Source organism: Chiloscyllium plagiosum, unplaced genomic scaffold, assembly GCF_037043375.1.
Source record: "Chiloscyllium plagiosum isolate Xiang-an unplaced genomic scaffold, Cpla_swu_hap1 HiC_scaffold_37, whole genome shotgun sequence".
Taxonomy (NCBI): Eukaryota; Metazoa; Chordata; class Chondrichthyes; order Orectolobiformes; family Hemiscylliidae; genus Chiloscyllium; species Chiloscyllium plagiosum.
This window is the reverse complement of record NW_028270175.1, coordinates 82,534,851-82,552,696: the sequence shown is the minus strand read 5'-3', so window position 1 is coordinate 82,552,696 and position 17,846 is coordinate 82,534,851. Positions and strand designations below refer to the sequence as shown.

General features: G+C 45.9%; 1 protein-coding gene across 1 annotated transcript in view; it reads left to right on the top strand.

Annotated features, from left to right (window-relative positions):
• Window positions 1-17,547, top strand: part of LOC148139852 (putative G protein-coupled receptor 139) — an 89,809-nt gene extending 72,262 nt beyond the window's left edge. The window contains exon 4 of the mRNA XM_087980682.1: window positions 16,640-17,547. Coding sequence (XP_087836808.1) covers window positions 16,640-17,547 — 908 coding nt within the window. The remainder of the gene's footprint in view (window positions 1-16,639) is intronic.
• The last annotated feature ends 299 nt before the right edge of the window (window positions 17,548-17,846 follow it).

Below are 17,846 nucleotides of genomic sequence, written 5' to 3'. Positions count from 1 at the left end.
GCATTTCTTCAAATACACAGATCAGAATTAATCATTCGTATATACATATCTGTACGTTGATCATTCGTATATTTATGTGAGGCTTCAGCGGAGCCCACTTACTGATTGGGCCCCCTGTTCAACTTTGGCAGGCAGACGTTACACGGTGATCCACCGCGCCTTGACAGCAGCTTCTCCAAGCTTCAACGCATCCCTCAGCACATAGTCCTGGACCTTGGAATTGCGAGTCTGCAACACTCAGTCGGGGTCAGCTCCTTCAGCTGGAAGATCAATAGGATTCGGACAGACCAAAGAGCGTCTTTGACCGAGTTGACGGTACTTAACACCAGAACCATGACAACAGATTCTACAGCGCAGATTAATGCTTGCCCTTGGAGTGTACCGTGCCAATGTGTTCCTTCTGGTAGCGGTGACTGCACCAATGCAAATCTTCATTCCGATAGCCAATCCACGTTGTCGAAGTCCTCTCCTCGCCCTTTCTCTGCATGACTTGTTACGACAGAGGTTAATCCCGCAAATTTCAACCATTAAATTCGAAATGGTTCAGGCCGTGCTGTAATCTGTGAAAATTCAAGAGGCAAAGAACTATCGGAACAGTCACTATTTAAAGTCAAAATCCTTTCTTAAGTCTAACAGAGAATGGGTAACTATCACCTATTTGCAACTCCTTTCTTTCAAACTATCTTTTGCCTTCCCGGCTATTATACTTGTCTGACGAAAAAAAAACTCTTGTAAGACCTTAAAATATTAATCAAGTTTCAAAACCAGCCATTTGTCGAATCTTCTTTTTGAATCTTCTTCTGTAAATTTGCTGTCCAGGTCGGCGTTGTTGTTTTTGACTGTCTCGAGACAGGTACCTCCCAGACATAAAGATAACGAAAAAGTCATGTTTCAAAACCAGCCATTTGTCAAATCTTCTCTTTGCATTTTGTTCTGTCGATTTTGTTTCCAGGTCGGTTACAATATCTTTTCTTGTGCAAAATTCTTCTCCAGCCAGTTACGTCTCAGAGATTGTTTCCTGTCAGTCTACATCTGTTGGCCTTTTGGCAGTTCTCTTTGACGGTCTTTGCCATTCTCGGTAATTCTTCAAAATGGCTGATATTGAAACCAAAAATATCGGATTCTTTCATTGGTTAAAATATTGTAAAAATTCCAAATTCAAACCTAATTGGAGTTTGCTATTTTGATAGATAATTTAAAATGATTGGCCGGATTCGAATGTGTTTCAGTATCCAGGCAACCCAGTTAATTAAGCTGTTCGATCAAATGTGACATTGCTAACTTGTTCAAAACATTTTATGCAATGTCAGGTAGTTCTAGTAGCTTGTCAACTTTTTCAGACAAGAAGATACTTAATTATCAGTCTCAACATCACTCAGAATTTTCTACAACCTTTCACTACCACTGATATGAGACTTGGTGGTCTTTAATCTCATGGTTTATTTCTAGCCTGTTTGCAATTTGAACTTAGGTTGCACGCTCTGTATTAGTGGTGCTGGAAGAGCACAGCAGTTCAGGCAACAAAATCGACATTTCAGTTAAAAGCCCTTCATCAGGAATACAGGCAGAGAGCCTGACGGGTGGAGAGATAAGTGAGAGGAGGGTGGGGATGGGGAGAAATTTAGCATAGAGTACAATAGGAGAGTGGGGGAGGAGGTTGAAGGTGATAGGTCCGGGGGGTGAGTTTGAGTGGATAGCTGGAAAAGAAGATAGGCAGGTAGGACAGGTCATGGGGGCAGTGCTGAGCTGAAGGTTTGGGACAGGGTTGAGGCATGGGAAGGGGAAATGAAGAAACTGTTGAAGTCTACATTGATGCCCTGTGATTGAAGTGTTCCGAGGCGGAAGATGAGGCGTTCTTCCTCCAGGCGCGTAGTGGTGAGGAAGTGGCGGTGAAGGAGTCCCAGGACCTTCATGTCCTTGGCAGAGTGGGAGAGGGAGTTGAAATGTTGAAATTCCACCTACCTCGACACTGTCCTATCCCCCCCTGGTCCAGGAACTCCACACATCCGTTCTTGACACAACCCACGCCCTCCACCTGCCCAAGACTTTCGTTTCCCCGGCCCCCAAAGCCTCATTCTCCCCATGGATATCCAATGCCTCCTTTGGAGGGTCTCCAAACCCTCTATTTCTTCTTCTCCCGACCTCCCCAACAGTACCCTTCTACCGACACTCTCATTCGTTTGACAGGCTCCTGCACCACTGAACTCTTTTCTACCTACCTCGACACTGTCCTATCCCCCTAGTCCAAGAACTCCTCACGCCCACCACCTCCTCCAAGACTACCGTTTCCCCACCCCTCAACGCCTCATATTCACCATGGATATCCAATCCCTCTACACCTCCATCCACCATGACCAGGGCCTCCAAGCCCTCCGTTTCTTCCTTTCCCGACCTCCCCAACAGTACTCTTCCACCGACAGTCTCATTCGTTTGGCCGAACTGGTCCTCACCCTTAGCAATCTCTCCTTCGAATCTTCCCATTTCCTCCAGACCAAAGGGGAAGCCATGGGCTCCCGTATGGGCCCTAGCTATGCCTGTTTTTTTTGTTGACTACGTAGAACAGTCGATCTTCTGTAATCACACCGGCACAGTCCCCACCTCTTCCTCTGCCACATTGATGACAGCATTGCCGCCACCTCGTGCTCCCGCGAGGGGGTTGAGCAATTCATCAACTTCACCAACACATTCCACCCTGACCTTAAATTTACCTGGACCATCTCTGACACCTCCCTCCCCTTCCTGGACCTCTCCATCTCCATTAATGATGACCGACTTGACACCGACATTTTTTACAAACCCACCAACTCCCACAGCTACCTGGATTTCACCTCAGCCCACCCTACGTCCTTCAAAAATGCCATCCCGTATTCCCGATTCCTCCACCACATCTGCTTCCAGGAGGACCAGTTGCACGACAGAATACACCAGATGGATTCCTTTACTGGAGACTGCAATTTACCTTCCCACGTGGTTAAAGATGCCCTCCAACGCATCTCATCCACATCCCGCACCTCCGCCCTCAGATCCCACGTCTCAAACCGTAAAAATGACAGAACACCCCGGTGCTCACCTTCGACCCCACTAACCTTCGCATAAACCCAATCATCCGCCGACATTTCCGCCACCTCCAAACAGACCCCACCACCAGGGATATATTTCCCTCCCCACCCCTTTCCGCCTTCCGCAAAGACCGTTCCCTCCGTGACTACGTGGTCAGGTCCACGCCCACCGACAACCCACCCTCCCATCCTGGCACCTTCCCCTGCCACCGCTCGTATTGCAAAACCTGTGCCCACACCTCCTCCCTCACCTCCATCCAAGGCCCTTACGGAGCCTTGCACGAATAGTAAAGTTTTACCTGCACATCCACTAATATCATTTATTGCATCCTTTGCTCCCGATGCGGTCTCCTCGACATTGGGGAGACTGGACGCCTCCTAGCAGCGCGCTTTAGGGAACATCTCTGGGACACCCGCACCAATCAATCACACCGCCCTGTGGCCCAACATTTCAACTCTTCTTGTCCTGTACTATCACACCGCATCTGTGGCAGAGGTACAACAAATAAGATTTTTTTTAAAATTATTTAAGAGCCTCGAATGTCCTTCCTCATATCCCACAGATCTGGAGAATTGTGATCTCTTTTACCGCCATCAAATTCTTCCTCTCCTTCGGATCACACTGTTCAAGGATGACACTAATACTCTCCCTTAATCCAGGAATTGCTTCCACAAAATGAAGACCGATTGGACGTCCTTTTTAAACATATTCTGTTTTCCGTGCGCAGGTTGTCTCCTTCGTCCCTAAAACTCCCCATTCTTGCCATTTTTATTATCTTCTTCTAAATAAGCTGGTAAAATGTCTTTGGAATCTTGCTGAACATGTTTTGAATATTGTGTCACGACCGCTAACTGGCTCTTCCATTTACTTTGTTTAAATTCGCTTCACATTTTCTATACTCTTTCAGTACGTCAATTGACCTGCTCACTTAGACCTACTTTCAGCTTCTTGTTCCGTATTTGTTTTGCTTCTGAATAATTGTAGACATCGAACGTTCTGTGGCTTGTTTTCCTCAATATCATTTTCAGCATAACATGATGGCTCGACACTGTCATCAATTCCATTTCGATAATCTAGTCCCTCCCCATCACCCGCTCGGCCCATCCTCGCTCATCTTCCCCAGGAAACATGAACACAAGATTTGAAAGTGGGATATATCGCGAGTGCTTTTCTGGAGGCGGACTGATAATGTTACCTAGTATGGTGATGAAACGTCTGAAAACAAGCATTCAGCTCAGCGAACAACCTAACATCCAGAATAAGACTTTTTTTTCTCATCCTTCCTTTAACTAAATCCTTCAGTCCAGTTATCATTCTGATTATTTATAATGTTACTGGTAGTCTTAGGCAAAGTAATGTGCTGTCTATCAGTCTGTCTAAGTGTGTGTATCTGAAAATGCCTTTGTGTGTAGGAGAAAGAGCTATCCTTTGTAATGTCTGGATTACGTCCGTACCATGTGGAAACGAAGGCAAAAATTAGGAAGTTAAACTATCTTAACATGCCGTTAAAATCTCACTTCAGAGATGAGGGTTTCAGATTTTTAGTTCATTGAAATCTCTTCCAGGATAGGTGGGACCTCTACAAAGAGGACATTCTGCCTCTTAACTGGAGTAACACTACCATCCTTAAATGACGTTCACTGTTGAAAGTCAGCTGGATTTAAACTAATAGAGCAAGGGAATGTGAAACAAAGCAGCACGCCAGAAACTGAGAAGAAGGTAAGATGAATAGGAAATCAGGTACGACACAGTCTAATGAGTATGTTGAATTAAGAAATCACATACGTGATAATGTGGCTCAGTGGTGAGCACTGCTGCCTAAGAGCGTCAGGGCCCAAGCTTTGGGCGACTGTCTCTTTGGAGATTACACATTGCCCCCCTGTCTGTGTGGGTTTCCTCTCGGTGCTCCAGTTTCCTCCTACAGTCCAAAGATGTGCAGATTATGTGAATTGGCCATATAAAATTGTCCCTTGTGATAAGTGCATTAGTCCAGGGTAAATTTAGTGTCAGGGAACGGCTTTGGTTGGTTACACTTCGGAGCGTCGGTGTGGACTTGTTAGACCAAAGGGTCTGTTCCACACTTTCGGTAATCTCATCTAGTCTCTATAAAACTCACCTGGACTGGATATATTGCCATTCTTCGGGTTGTTCAGTGCTTCAGCGCTTCACACTGCTGCGTCACAGCGCCAGGGACACAGCTTCGGGCGACTGCCTGTTTGGAATTTGTACATTCTCCTTTTGTCTGCGTGGCTTTCCTCCGAGTGCACTGGTTTCCTCCCATAGTCGAAAGCTGTGCATGTTTAGTGAATTGGCCATGTTAAATTGTCCATAATTTTCAGGGATTTATAGGTTAGGTGCAAGGTCAGGGGGAATGTAGGGTAATGGGCCTGTGTGAGTTGTACTCTTCGGAGGGGCAGTGTGGACTTATTGGGCCGAAGGCCTGTTTCCACACTATAGGAATTCGAACTCGAATTCTCATTTTTATAAATTCAAAATGTGAGTTAGAAATTGGAAATAATGGTAGTGATGATGATCAGGTTTATCAAGAAATTAAAAAAAAACAGAAGGATGGTGAGAGTGAGGGAATGTGAGGGAGTGAGGTCTGTGTGATCAGTAAACAAGTGCACAAGAAAATGTTAAAGGAGAAAGAGGATTGGTGGAGGGGTGTTGTGACTGTTGTGATTGAACATTGTCAGGAAAACACCACAAAACTTGCTGTTTGTCAAAGCGAATGGCTGGGAATGAAATTAATATGCTTCAGAAAAATTGAATTTAGTAGCTTGAAGTTTGTATTACAATGAAGGATAAACTCTATCCATGCTATCGCTGTATTGAAATAATGATGGAAAACACCTGGAATATTGATCGTGCTACTGTTAGAAAATACTTGCACTGACCATACAAATCATACAGAATGTTCACAGAGATTGTGGACATCGTTTTGCTGAGTAACAGCTGATACAGCTTGAGATGTTGTTTTTTTGTAATATACCCACTTACCGAGTACAGTTAAAGGAACATCCCACCTCGTGCCTTTGGCTAATGCTTCAGAATATATCAGAGTATTTATGATTGCCACCACATCGAATCATGCAATGAAAAAATGCCTATTGAGTCTGCACCATCAGAAGTTACCGGCATCGATCGCACGCCCAGGCAGTGCACACCAGACACATAAAAATCTGTTCAAAAAAGATTACACAAATCTTCTCTCAATCCCCTGTCTTTCACTTTTAACGTTCATCCCTTTGCTTTTGACGTTTCGACTGTGGAGAAGTGCTCTTCTTTGTTCATCTTGTCCCTACCCTAATCCCTTGTACACCCTGTCTGAGTTTCCCAGCTAAAAGTTGCTTGCTACAAAGAAGAAACAAATTTAGCCAACATCCTTCATATTTTACATACTCACTTGTCTTGTTACTTCAAATGTGCATTCCCTCACATTTATTACTGTTGAATTTCATCGGCCCATGATCTGGCTATCTAAGTATTCTGTTTATATATTCCTGGAAACTAAAACGTCCCCCCTCATTGTCAACCACACGGCTAATCATTGTTTCATACGCAACATTATTTATCATTCCACTGCCCTGCGTCTTCCACATTCTCACCATCATCCTTCATGAATATCACGTCGAAACCATGATTTCCTTCTTGTTCTCCAGATGTTATTCACAGAGGAAGAACTGAGAATTCCATTGTACTGCTCTTCTTACTTCGGTGAATTTACGGAATGCTGTAGTTAACATCTTTTATGAGGGTGCTACAAAGAGAATTTCAAACCCACAGCTGAACTGACCTTTTATACTCTGGCCCTCTGTATGTTTTATTTGGCATTTGCACTGCAACACGTGTAATTTACTTCGCACTGCTCTTTGTAACATTCCCTGTAATACTCACAGGTAAAATATCTTTTTCATCTGCAGGATGGGCACAGACTAGTTAATTGATTGTTTGAAAGAGCGAATGTGATGAGGAAGAATATTCAATTAAATTGTGCATTATCAACACACTGCAGGAGATCATGTCTTATTCTCATGTCTCCGTCGAGATCTAAGAACAAACCCCAACTGTTGTAAACACTATAAAAAAAGGTTTAGTGATGACGAGATACCACACTATGGGAGGGGAAAAAACATGTCTCTTGCACTTGTTGAAGATACAGAAATACAGGGTGAGTGTACAATATGAACAAGAATGAAGTGATCCCGACATGCCTTAATAATGATGCTTTCTCAACCAATCTCATTTCTCCAAAAACAAGCTTTTCACTGTCATTAAAAGCATCATCTTCCAGACTTCCACCTCCTTCGTACGTTCTCCTTATATTACTACTTACGTTGCAGCATTCCTTCTGCTGCTACATGCTCTCCCACTGACGACCTCCCTTTACACCTTTATTCTGCCACTCCCACTGCAAGTTTCACCATTTCCCCATTTTACTGCCACTTCCCGTGTCCATCCTTTTCCCTTTTAGTTTTTCAACTGGGATGTTGCAATCTTCTGGCTTCAGTGTTGCTATTGGTCATTAGTGAATGATGACATTGAGATGATCCAAGTCCTTAAAAACAGAAAATTGTGCGTGTTTGTCACTGTCTGATGCACCGTGAAAGCGGTGGTTTTGTTCCCCATGGTACAGAGTGGAACTTCCTTCTGTCTCTCTGTCACAGTGCTTAAGCAAATGACTTCATCACAAATAGGACAAATGTCTCCTCCTTGTCAGAATTCCTTGCCGCAGTTTTCAGTTGACCGTTGTGACGATAGTGAACACATGTTCCAAACAAGCCACGTTATGTACTTTTGCCCTTTATTATTCTAACTAATGCTCCAATGTTATTTGAAGTGAATTCAGAGCGAAATTCCTTGTCATCAAAGCCGCGTTTACCTCATGTGGAATCAATGAATATGACCGAACTATGGTCAATAGGAATCGGACGAAATTCTGTCCTTGTAATGTCCTTACTGAACAATAGAAAAACCTATCCCTGCACGTTGTCTTCCAAGTAACATACCATTATCACTCGGGACTAAAATGTTGTTCTTTGACGATCAATTGTTAAAAATCTTGGAATGCCCTTATATCTTTGTGTGTATCCGCACGTCTTGAACAGAGGCAGTTAACGAAAACAGCTCAGTTTCTTCTTCTCAGAGCTGTTGGGGATGACAAATGTACTGTGCTTTTTCATGTTTTTTTTTACGTTTTGGTCTACAGTCTCAAAAAAGCGAGACCTTGCCAGTTGAGTATCACCCCAGTGGAATCAGCGTATGACAAAATGATTACAATTCCGAAAGTTTTCGGTCAGATTTACTTTCTGAGATCTGATCATGCGATCTCAGTGCCAGTGTGGTCAATATTTTCTCTGTCCATCAGCAGAACATCCCATTGCCTCAAGGCTGCAATACTCCAGAATTCTGTTTTATCATTTGGTTTATTCGGCTTGCAAACTAGAACATTTTCCTCTTCCATGGAGACGTCAACGTCCAAAAGATACAGTAACTTATACTTACCTTTTGCCCGAAACGTCGATTTTGCTGAAGCTCCTCGGATGCTGCCTAAACTGCCGTGCTCTTCCAGCACCATTGATCCAGAATCTGGTTTCCAGCATCTGCAGTCATTGTTTTTAACTTATACTTACAGATGACCCTCTGTAAACATCGTCCCATACCGTGCCCTGTCCTCTGATTTTATCCCATTCCCCAAACCCACTTCCGGTCGTATGTTCACCATTCGTCCTAATCTTACACTGTCTGATGATGAATGTTCTGGGCGTGGCAAAGGCCTCAACTTTATCCTTCTGCTACCTCGCCTGAATGAACTTCGGGCACGAAATGATGTTGAATTCTTCGTCCAGAATTTTCGCCTCCAAGCCTACTTCTTTGTGCAAGAGTCGTCTGTCGATCCCACAAGTCCATTCATTCAGCTCCAACTCTCTCACTCCAGCTCGACCACACCCGCTGGCCATTTTACCTGCACTCGATCTGTTCATTGGAAACGGTCGATATGACACAAGCACACACACACACACACACACACACACACACACACACACACACAGTGGCACAGATACACATGCACGAATAGACACACACAAGCACATTAACGCACTTTGGCATAGATGGATTCTGGATTAGAGTGTTTCTGGAAAAGCACAGCAGTTCAGGTAGCATCCGAGGAACAGGAAATTCGATGTTTCGGGCAAAAGCCCTTCATCAGGAATAGAACCTTTCAGGGAGTCCCTCTCTCACTGCAAATCCCAGGTTATTTCCTCTGCTCTGAAGCTCTTCAACCATGTCCTGAAACAGACTCGCTACCACAGCCACATTTGCTTGCTCAGTGCCTGCCTCCATAACCAACTCATCCTACAAGGACTTTAACCACCTTTAAACCAGAGTTCAGATCCGAACAGGACAAACAGTACAGAGTACAGATTCAAAAACACCAGCAACGGTTCTCCTTCAAGACCCTCCACTCCAAACTCGCAGCAATGCACCGGCACCTAACCCCTCTACAGTCAGCACTGCCACAGCTGAGGGCCACAATCTGTCAGAATTGCAAAGGACCCCTCCTTTACTATATCCTGAGGAGAATTCATAATCCCAACAAACACGATTTCAACACCGTCTCAAACATCAAACACTGTAAGTACAACAAACGTTTATCTACCCACCTCCATATCCAGCATTCTTCAAACATTCCACGAGATTCCCCGGCCTCTGGAACTGCTCCGGCGCCATGAGCATATGGCTGGTGCAACTACCACCCCCAACGGGGATCAATGACGCCACTTCCGCCCCTCACAATTCGTCATGCACCACACGTGAAATCACTTCCGTCCCTCACATAATCGGTGATGTCACACGCTCAGTGTTTCCCCCCACTACTGCCGTCGTTGCCACCACTTCTGACACCATCAACGCCACTCACCTGCAATCTGCTGACACGACCCCGCAGATCCCACTGTTAACATCCCCGCCCCCCAGAACCATGAGGGGAGCAAAATCCCTGCTCTTGACTCCCCCGCATTCCCCCACCACCACACCTCCGCCTCCACTCCCACATCTGCATCCACACTGGTTTTCTGCTCCCAGCCCTGACGTGTTTTCACCATCCCACCAGACCTCCTCCTGACTGAGTACGAATGATCAATCCTTAGCAAAGGACTCATTTTCACCCACCTCCACCCACGCATCAATGAATTTAACACACGCCGTGAAGTCGAACACTTCTTCTGCCGCCGGCGCCTCCAAGGTTACTTTCACAATCAGGACTCCTGACCACTTTCTGAGGATCCCTTCGCCCGTCTCCAACGCAAGCCATCCACCTGGATATCCCTTGCTGGCCTATTACCCGCACTCGACCTCTTCATTTCCAACTGTCGCTGGGACATTAACCACCCAAAACCTTCTACCCCCTCCCCAACTCCAACCTCTCACCGTCGCAACACGCAGTCCTCCACTCCCTCTGCTCCAATCCCAACATCACCATCAAGCCAGCAGATAAAGGGGGTGCAGTGAAACGTCTGGCCCACTGACCTCTACACCGCTGAAACCAGACGCCAACTCGAGGACACCTCCTCCTACCGCCCCCTCGACCATGACCCCACTCTCATCACCAAACCATCACCTCCCAGACTATACAGAATCTCATCACCTCAGGAGATCTCCCACCCAAAGCTTCCAAACTCATTGTCCGGGAACACCACACTGTCCAGTTCTACCTCCTTCCCAAGATCCACAAGCATGACCACCCTCGCTAAACCATTGTCTCAGCATGCTCCTGCCCCATTGAACTCATCTGTATGTAACTTGAATCTGTCTAACACCCCAGTCCAGGACCTCCCCACATACATACCCATGCCCTACAAATCTTCCAAGTCTTCTGTTTCCCCAGCCCCCAACGCCTCCTCTTCATCATGGATATCAAATCCATCTATACCTCCATTCGCCATGACAAGGGCCTCCAGGACACCCGTTTCTTCCACTCCCGACGTCTCCAGCAGTACCCTTCCATCGACACTCTCATTCGTTTCGCCGAACTGGTGCTCACCCTTAACAATTTCTCATTCGAATGTTCCCACTTCCTCCAGACAAAAGGGATAGCCATGGGCACCAGTATGGACCACAGCTATGCCTGTCTCTTTGTTGCTTACGTAGAACAATCCATCTTCTGTCGTAACACGGGCACCACTCCACACCTCTTCCTCTGCTACATTGATGACTGCATTGGCGCCACCTCGTGCTCCCGTGAGGAGGTTGAGCAAATCATCAACTTCACTAATATATTCCACCCTGACCTTAAATTTACCTGGACCATCTCTGACACCTCCCTCCCCTTCCTGGACCTCTCCATCCCCATTAATGACGACCGACATGACACCGACATTTTTTACACTCCCACCAACTCCGACAGCGACTTGGATTACACCTCTTCCCATACTACCTCCAGCAAAAATACCATCCCGTATTCCCGATTCCTCTGCCTCTGCCGTATCTGCTCCCAGGAGGGCCAGTTCCACCACAGAACGCAGCAGATGGCTTCCTTCTTTAGAGACCGCAATTTCCCTTCACACATGTGTAAAGATGCCTCCAATGCATACCGAACCTCTGCCGTCAGACTCCACCCATCCAACAGTAACAAGGACGGAACCCCCCCGGTGTGCACGTTCCACCCTACCAAACTTCTCATAAACCAAATCATCCGACGACATTTCCACGACCTCCAAACGGACCCCACCACCAGGGATATATTTCCCATTCCCACCCCTTTCCATCTTCCATAAAGAGCTTTCCCTCCGTGACTACCTGGTCAGGTCCACGCCCCCCCTCCCCCGAACAACCCACCCTCCCATCCTGGTACCTTTCCCTGCCACCACAGGAATTGTATAACGTGCACCAACACTTCTTCCCTCACCTCCATCCAAGGCCCCAAATGGGCCTTCCACATCCATCAAAGTATTACCTGCACATCCACCAAGATCATTTATTATATCCGTTGTTCTTGATGTGGTCTCCTCTACATTGGGGAGACTGGAAGCCTCCGAGCAGAGCGCTTTAGGGAACATTTCTGGGACACCCTCACCAATCAGCCACACCACCCTGTGGTCCAACATTTCAACTACCCCTCCCACTCAGCCAAGGACATGGAGGTCCTGAGCCTCCTTCACCACCCGTCTCTGGAGGAAGAACGCCTCATCGTCCGCCTCGGAACACTTTGACACCAGGGCATCAATGTGCACTTCACCAGTTTCCTCATTTCCCCTTCCCTCACGTCAACCCAGTTCCAAACTTCTCGCTCAGCACTGTCCCCATGACTTGTCCTACCTGCCTATCTTCCTTTCCACCTAGCCATCCACCCTCCTCTTTGATCTATCACCTTCATCCCACCCCATTCACCCATTGTACTCTTTGCGACCGTCCCCACCCTTCTCCCTGACCTTTGACCTTCATCCCCACTCCCATTCACCGACTGTTCTCGATGCTACTTACTCCCCATCCCCATTCTCCTCTCATTTATCTCTCCATCATGCAGGCACTTTGCCTCTCTTCCTGATGAAGGGCTTTTGCCCGAAACGTCGATTTTCCTGCTCCTCGGATGCTTCCTGAACTGCTGTGCTTTTCCAGAACCACTCTAATCCAGAATCTGTTTTCTGCAGTCCTTGGTTTTACGTTAGACATAGATAGAGACAAACACAGACATACTGATACAAACAGGCACCCTAAACGAGACACGCACACACAGGTACACACACGCACACACGCACAGACACACGTGCCAGTACAAGCACAGGCATGAAAATTCCATACAGTGATTATTTGAAGCTGTTTGTCGAAGTAAGGACAAAGTACTGACAAAACGAATAATGTCAGATTGTCACGAAAGGTATTAGAAAATTATTAATTTCGGATAAGATTTTGCCTGTGGGGCGGGGGGTTCATTCTCGCATATCTACATTCGGTTAACTTCCTCTCACGCCGACCCAACCAGTACCCTTCCACTGACACCCTCCTTCGACTGATTGAACTGGTCCTCACTCTTAACAACTTCTGCATCCAATCCTCCCACTTCCTCCAAACCAAAGGAGTAGCCATGGGCACCCGCATGGGCCCCAGCTTTGCCTGCCTCTTCATCGGATATGTGGAACAGTCCGTCTTCCGCCGCTACACTGGCACCATCCCCCACCTTTTCCTCTGCTACATCGATGACTGTATCGGCGCGACCTCGTGATCTCACGAGGAGGTTAAACAATTCATCCACTTTACTAACACCTTCCACCCCGACCTCAAATTTACCGGGACCGTCTCAGACTCCTCCCTCCCCTTCCTAGACCTCTCCATTTCTATCTTGGGCGACCGACTGAACACAGGCATTTACTACAAAACGGCCGACTCCCACAGCTACCCAGATTACACCTCCTCCCATGCTGCCCCCTATAAAAACGCCATCTCATATTCCCAATTCCTTCGCCTCTGCCGCATCTGCTCCCAGGAAGACCAATTCCACATGGAATAGCCCAAATGGCCTCTTTCTTCAAAGACCGCAATTTCCCCTCCGACGTGGTCGACGATGCTGTCACTGCATCTCCTCCACTTCCCGCACCTCCGCACTTGAGCCTCGTCCCTCCAATCGCTACCAGGACAGAACCCCACTGGTCCTCACCTTCCAACGCACCAACCTCCAGATACAGCGTTCCGGACAGACTACTCCCTATCAGCGTTCCGGAGAGACAACTCCCTCCGCGACTCCCTCATCAGGTCCACACCCCCCACCAACCCAACCTCCACACCTGGCACCTTCCCTTGCAACCGCAAGAAGTGCAAAACTTGCGCCCACACCTCCCCACTCACCTCCCTCCAAGGCCCCCGTTGATCCTTCCATATCCGTTGCATATTCACTGGCACTTCCGCACACATCATTTACTGTGTCTGCTGCACCCGATATGATCTCCTTTACTTTGGGGAGACAGGCTGCCTACTTGCGGAACGTTTCAGGGAACATCTTTGGGACACCCGCACCAATCAACCAAACCGCTCCGTGGCTGAACACTTTAACCCCCCTCCCACTCCACCATGGACATTCAGATCGTTGGACTCTTCCATCGCCAGACCCTGGCCACACGACGCTTGGAGGAAGAGCGCCTCATCTTCCACCGAGGAACCCTCCAACCACACGGGATGAATATAGATTTCTCCAGCTTTCACATTTCCCCTCCCCCACCTTATCTCAGTCACAACCCCCGGATTCAGCATCGCCCTCTTGACCTGCAGTCTTCTTCCCGAGCTCTTCGCCCCCAACTCCCTCTCCGGCCTATCACGCTCACCATCACCTCCTTCCACCTATCGTATTCCTAGCGCCCCTCCCCCAATCTCCCCTTCTACCTTATATCTCAGCCCGCTTGGCACACCAGCCTCATTCCTGAAGAAGGGCTTATGCCCGAAACGTCGATTCTCCTGCTCCTCGGATGCTACCTGGCCTGCTGCGGTTTTCAAGCACCACACATTTCAACTCTGGTCTCCAGCATCAGCACTCCGCATTTTGTCCTCACAGACGGTAAATAGGTGATGATCCATTCTTAGGAGCGTATCTAATAGTTACATCAACCCGTCACAATTTAACAATTTACATCCTTTTTTGACTGGTTGCTAACCTGGTCTCCGTCTTCCGATGGAGAAGCTAAGAAGAGTTGAAAGGTCTCTTCCATTTTTTGTCTAACTACTTGGAGTATCTGAATCATCTTCTTTCTGTCATTCTAATGGTCTGGACCGCTCGGATGATATCTTCTTGTGCCTGAACAACAGCCTCAAGAGGTTGAGTGAGACAATATGACTGAGGTGTGAGCGGCCACAGATGATTCGATCGTTCGAGCCAAGTCCACAATTTGGAAACATCCTGGTTGATGAAATTGTGGCCGAACAACCATGCCCTTTCTGTTCCGATTCACAGGCCCAGCGAAGGTATATCAGGCACAACTTTGGAAATCTTCAGTAAACTTCACTGCTCCCAGAATAGATGAAAGCCAACAAACAGCGCAGCGTTCAGCGTAAAGAAAAAGACTGATTTCCAACTTCACTGGGAATACCGTTAATTTTAAAGAATGACCCTTCACACCATACCACTTCATTTTTATGTCACAGAACAAACAATTGTTGACCTTGCAGCTCCTCTAACCTTTCCATCATAACCGTTGACTTTCTCAGCAAACAAACATCTAAAATTATGAAGTCTTCGCTGACCTCTGTGGAAGACGTTTCTTTATAACTCCTTATCTCACCAGCACATAAAGATATATCCTCTCATCGATCACCCTGTCAAGTTATCTCAGGGTCTGTAATATCTCAGTAACACAGCTCTCACTCACCTAAATTCGAAGTGTTTTAAGCCCAAACCGTCCTATCTTTCCACATAGGATCAAACCTTCCTTCAAGCACTGATGGAGTAAAATGTTTCAGGACTGCATCGAATATAATTATCTACTGTCTTAGCCAAAAATTCAGAAGTTTTCAACGGAAACCCCCCATGTAGTTGCAGTAGGAATGGGTTCAGCCGCAACAACACTTCTTTCCCTCAAAGTTGATTTCTCAGAATAAAGCCAAACGCTGATGCAACACGCACGACACACTCTTTGTTTCTGAAGAAAAATGTCCACGATTTCTTATTCCGATGAGGAGGACTATTTTCTTTCTCTTAGTGCTGTGAGTCCTTGGAACAATCTTACGCACAGAACGGTGAAGACAGACCCATTGATTATCATGAAGGCACAGACATCGAAACACATGAACAACAACTGAGTCAAGGCGTATAGGTGAGTGGGTTGCAATATAGAGTTCGGGATGCAATCAGGTCAGCCTTTGAAAGACAGTGCAGGTTTGAAGCAATGATGACAGAAAGGTTCATCTTATCCCTACGATACTGTTTGGAACAACCGACCCTGTTCCTCTTCATGTCAAAGATATTGTAGGTGAGAACCGTGAATTGCCGTTGGGGAGGGTAGTGTGTTGATGGGGTATGTGGTCAATTCAATGTGATTGACCTTATCCTGATACACATTTTTTGGCACATTCTCCAGAATATCCTCGCAACGTCGGTTGATTGGTAAGAAGTCAGACCCAAAGACAATATATTTTATTTTTTTCGGAAAGAGGCATTGTGTTAAAGTCTCATCAGGCTGGTAAAAGGGTAAAAAGGAGTTCCCTAATTTTGCATTAATACAACGTCGAGGGAACGGTCACAGCTTGGTCTGAATGACTGAAATTTATACCCTCAGACTTGCTTCAAATAACGGAGAGAATCCTTCGGGACATCAAAATTGTTCGGTCTCCCTCTTAGGCCCAATGTCTGCTCTGGACTGATCAAGTGCATGTGAATTTTGGAGAGTTTTTCTGGTCTAATGCATGCGTGTTTGTATGTTTGAGAAGGTGCTTTTCTTCTGAGTTATATTGCGTATTTAAAAAAAAAGAGATCGTTTTATTTGTTATTTTAGCTCCGATTATTTGATTCATTTGGAAATTTTAGTCGGTCATCAACAGACCTGGAAACTTTTCACCGAAACTAATTTCTTTTTTTGTTTTGTTTCCTCCTTCACAGTTAACGCTGTAATGATCTTCGTCCTGCTTTGTAAAAATTGTGGATTGTCTCCATGTGTCAGTCGTTACCTGTCAGCTATGGCATCGGCGGATCTACTGGTTATTATCTTCGATTTGGTATTGAGGCACATTCCGATTGTGTATAGAGAACAGTTTTATTTCCTGTTTTACGTTCGTGTCTGTAATATCCATGCCATCCTACTGTATGCAGCTACTGATTGTTCCGTCTGGTTCACAGTCACGTTTACCATTGATCGATTTGTAGCCATTTGTTGCCAGAAGCTGAAACGTAATTATTGCAGGGAGCAAACGGCAGGTGTGGTGTTGGGCACAGTAACTGCGCTGAGCTGCGTTAAGAACATTTTTTGGTATTATATGTACTCATATAGGTATACTCTGATGAACGTTCCCTGGTTTTGTTTTATCATAAACAATGTTTATTACTCGCCTCTATGGGTCATTATTGAGTTCCTCCACCAGATTTTAACACCAACCCTTCCATTTATCTTGATTATTCTGCTCAATATGTTTACTGTCAGACACATAGTATTGACCAGCAGAGCCCGCAGGAGACTTTGGGCCAGAAGAAGTGAACAGACTCACAAAGACACTGAAATGGAGAGCCGAAGAAAGTCCATCGTTTTACTTTTTGTCATCTCGGCCAATTTCATCTTGCTATGGTCAACGGCAATGATATATTCAATATGGAAACGGTTGTATAGTTTTGGATATCGGTCCCTGTACCTCCAAGACTTTGTCATGGAATTGGGCTTCATGTTGCAGCTCCTTGGCTGCTGTACAAACACTGCAATTTATGCTGTAGTTCAGAAGAAGTTCAGACAGCAGCTTTATAATGTGCTGAAACATCCTTTCTCTCAAATTAATCAGTCTATAAAGTTTACCAAATAATGAATAAAGTCAAGATCATTGCATTTCAATTCAAAATGTAGCTGTTACGCACCATGACCGCACGGTAAACAACGAGTAGTAGTGCAAGAATATTCGCCACTAGTAGAGGATACAAGGGCACGTCTAACATTCTCTTTCACTGACACCACTCAAAGTAATGCAAGCATAATTTAATAAAATATACAAAATATACAATGTACAAACTCAATGTGATTTTTTTTACAAAAAAACGAAACCATTGTAAAGTGGTAAATACCACAGATAAATAATTGGTTTTCCTTTGAGGTTGGGAAGCTGAG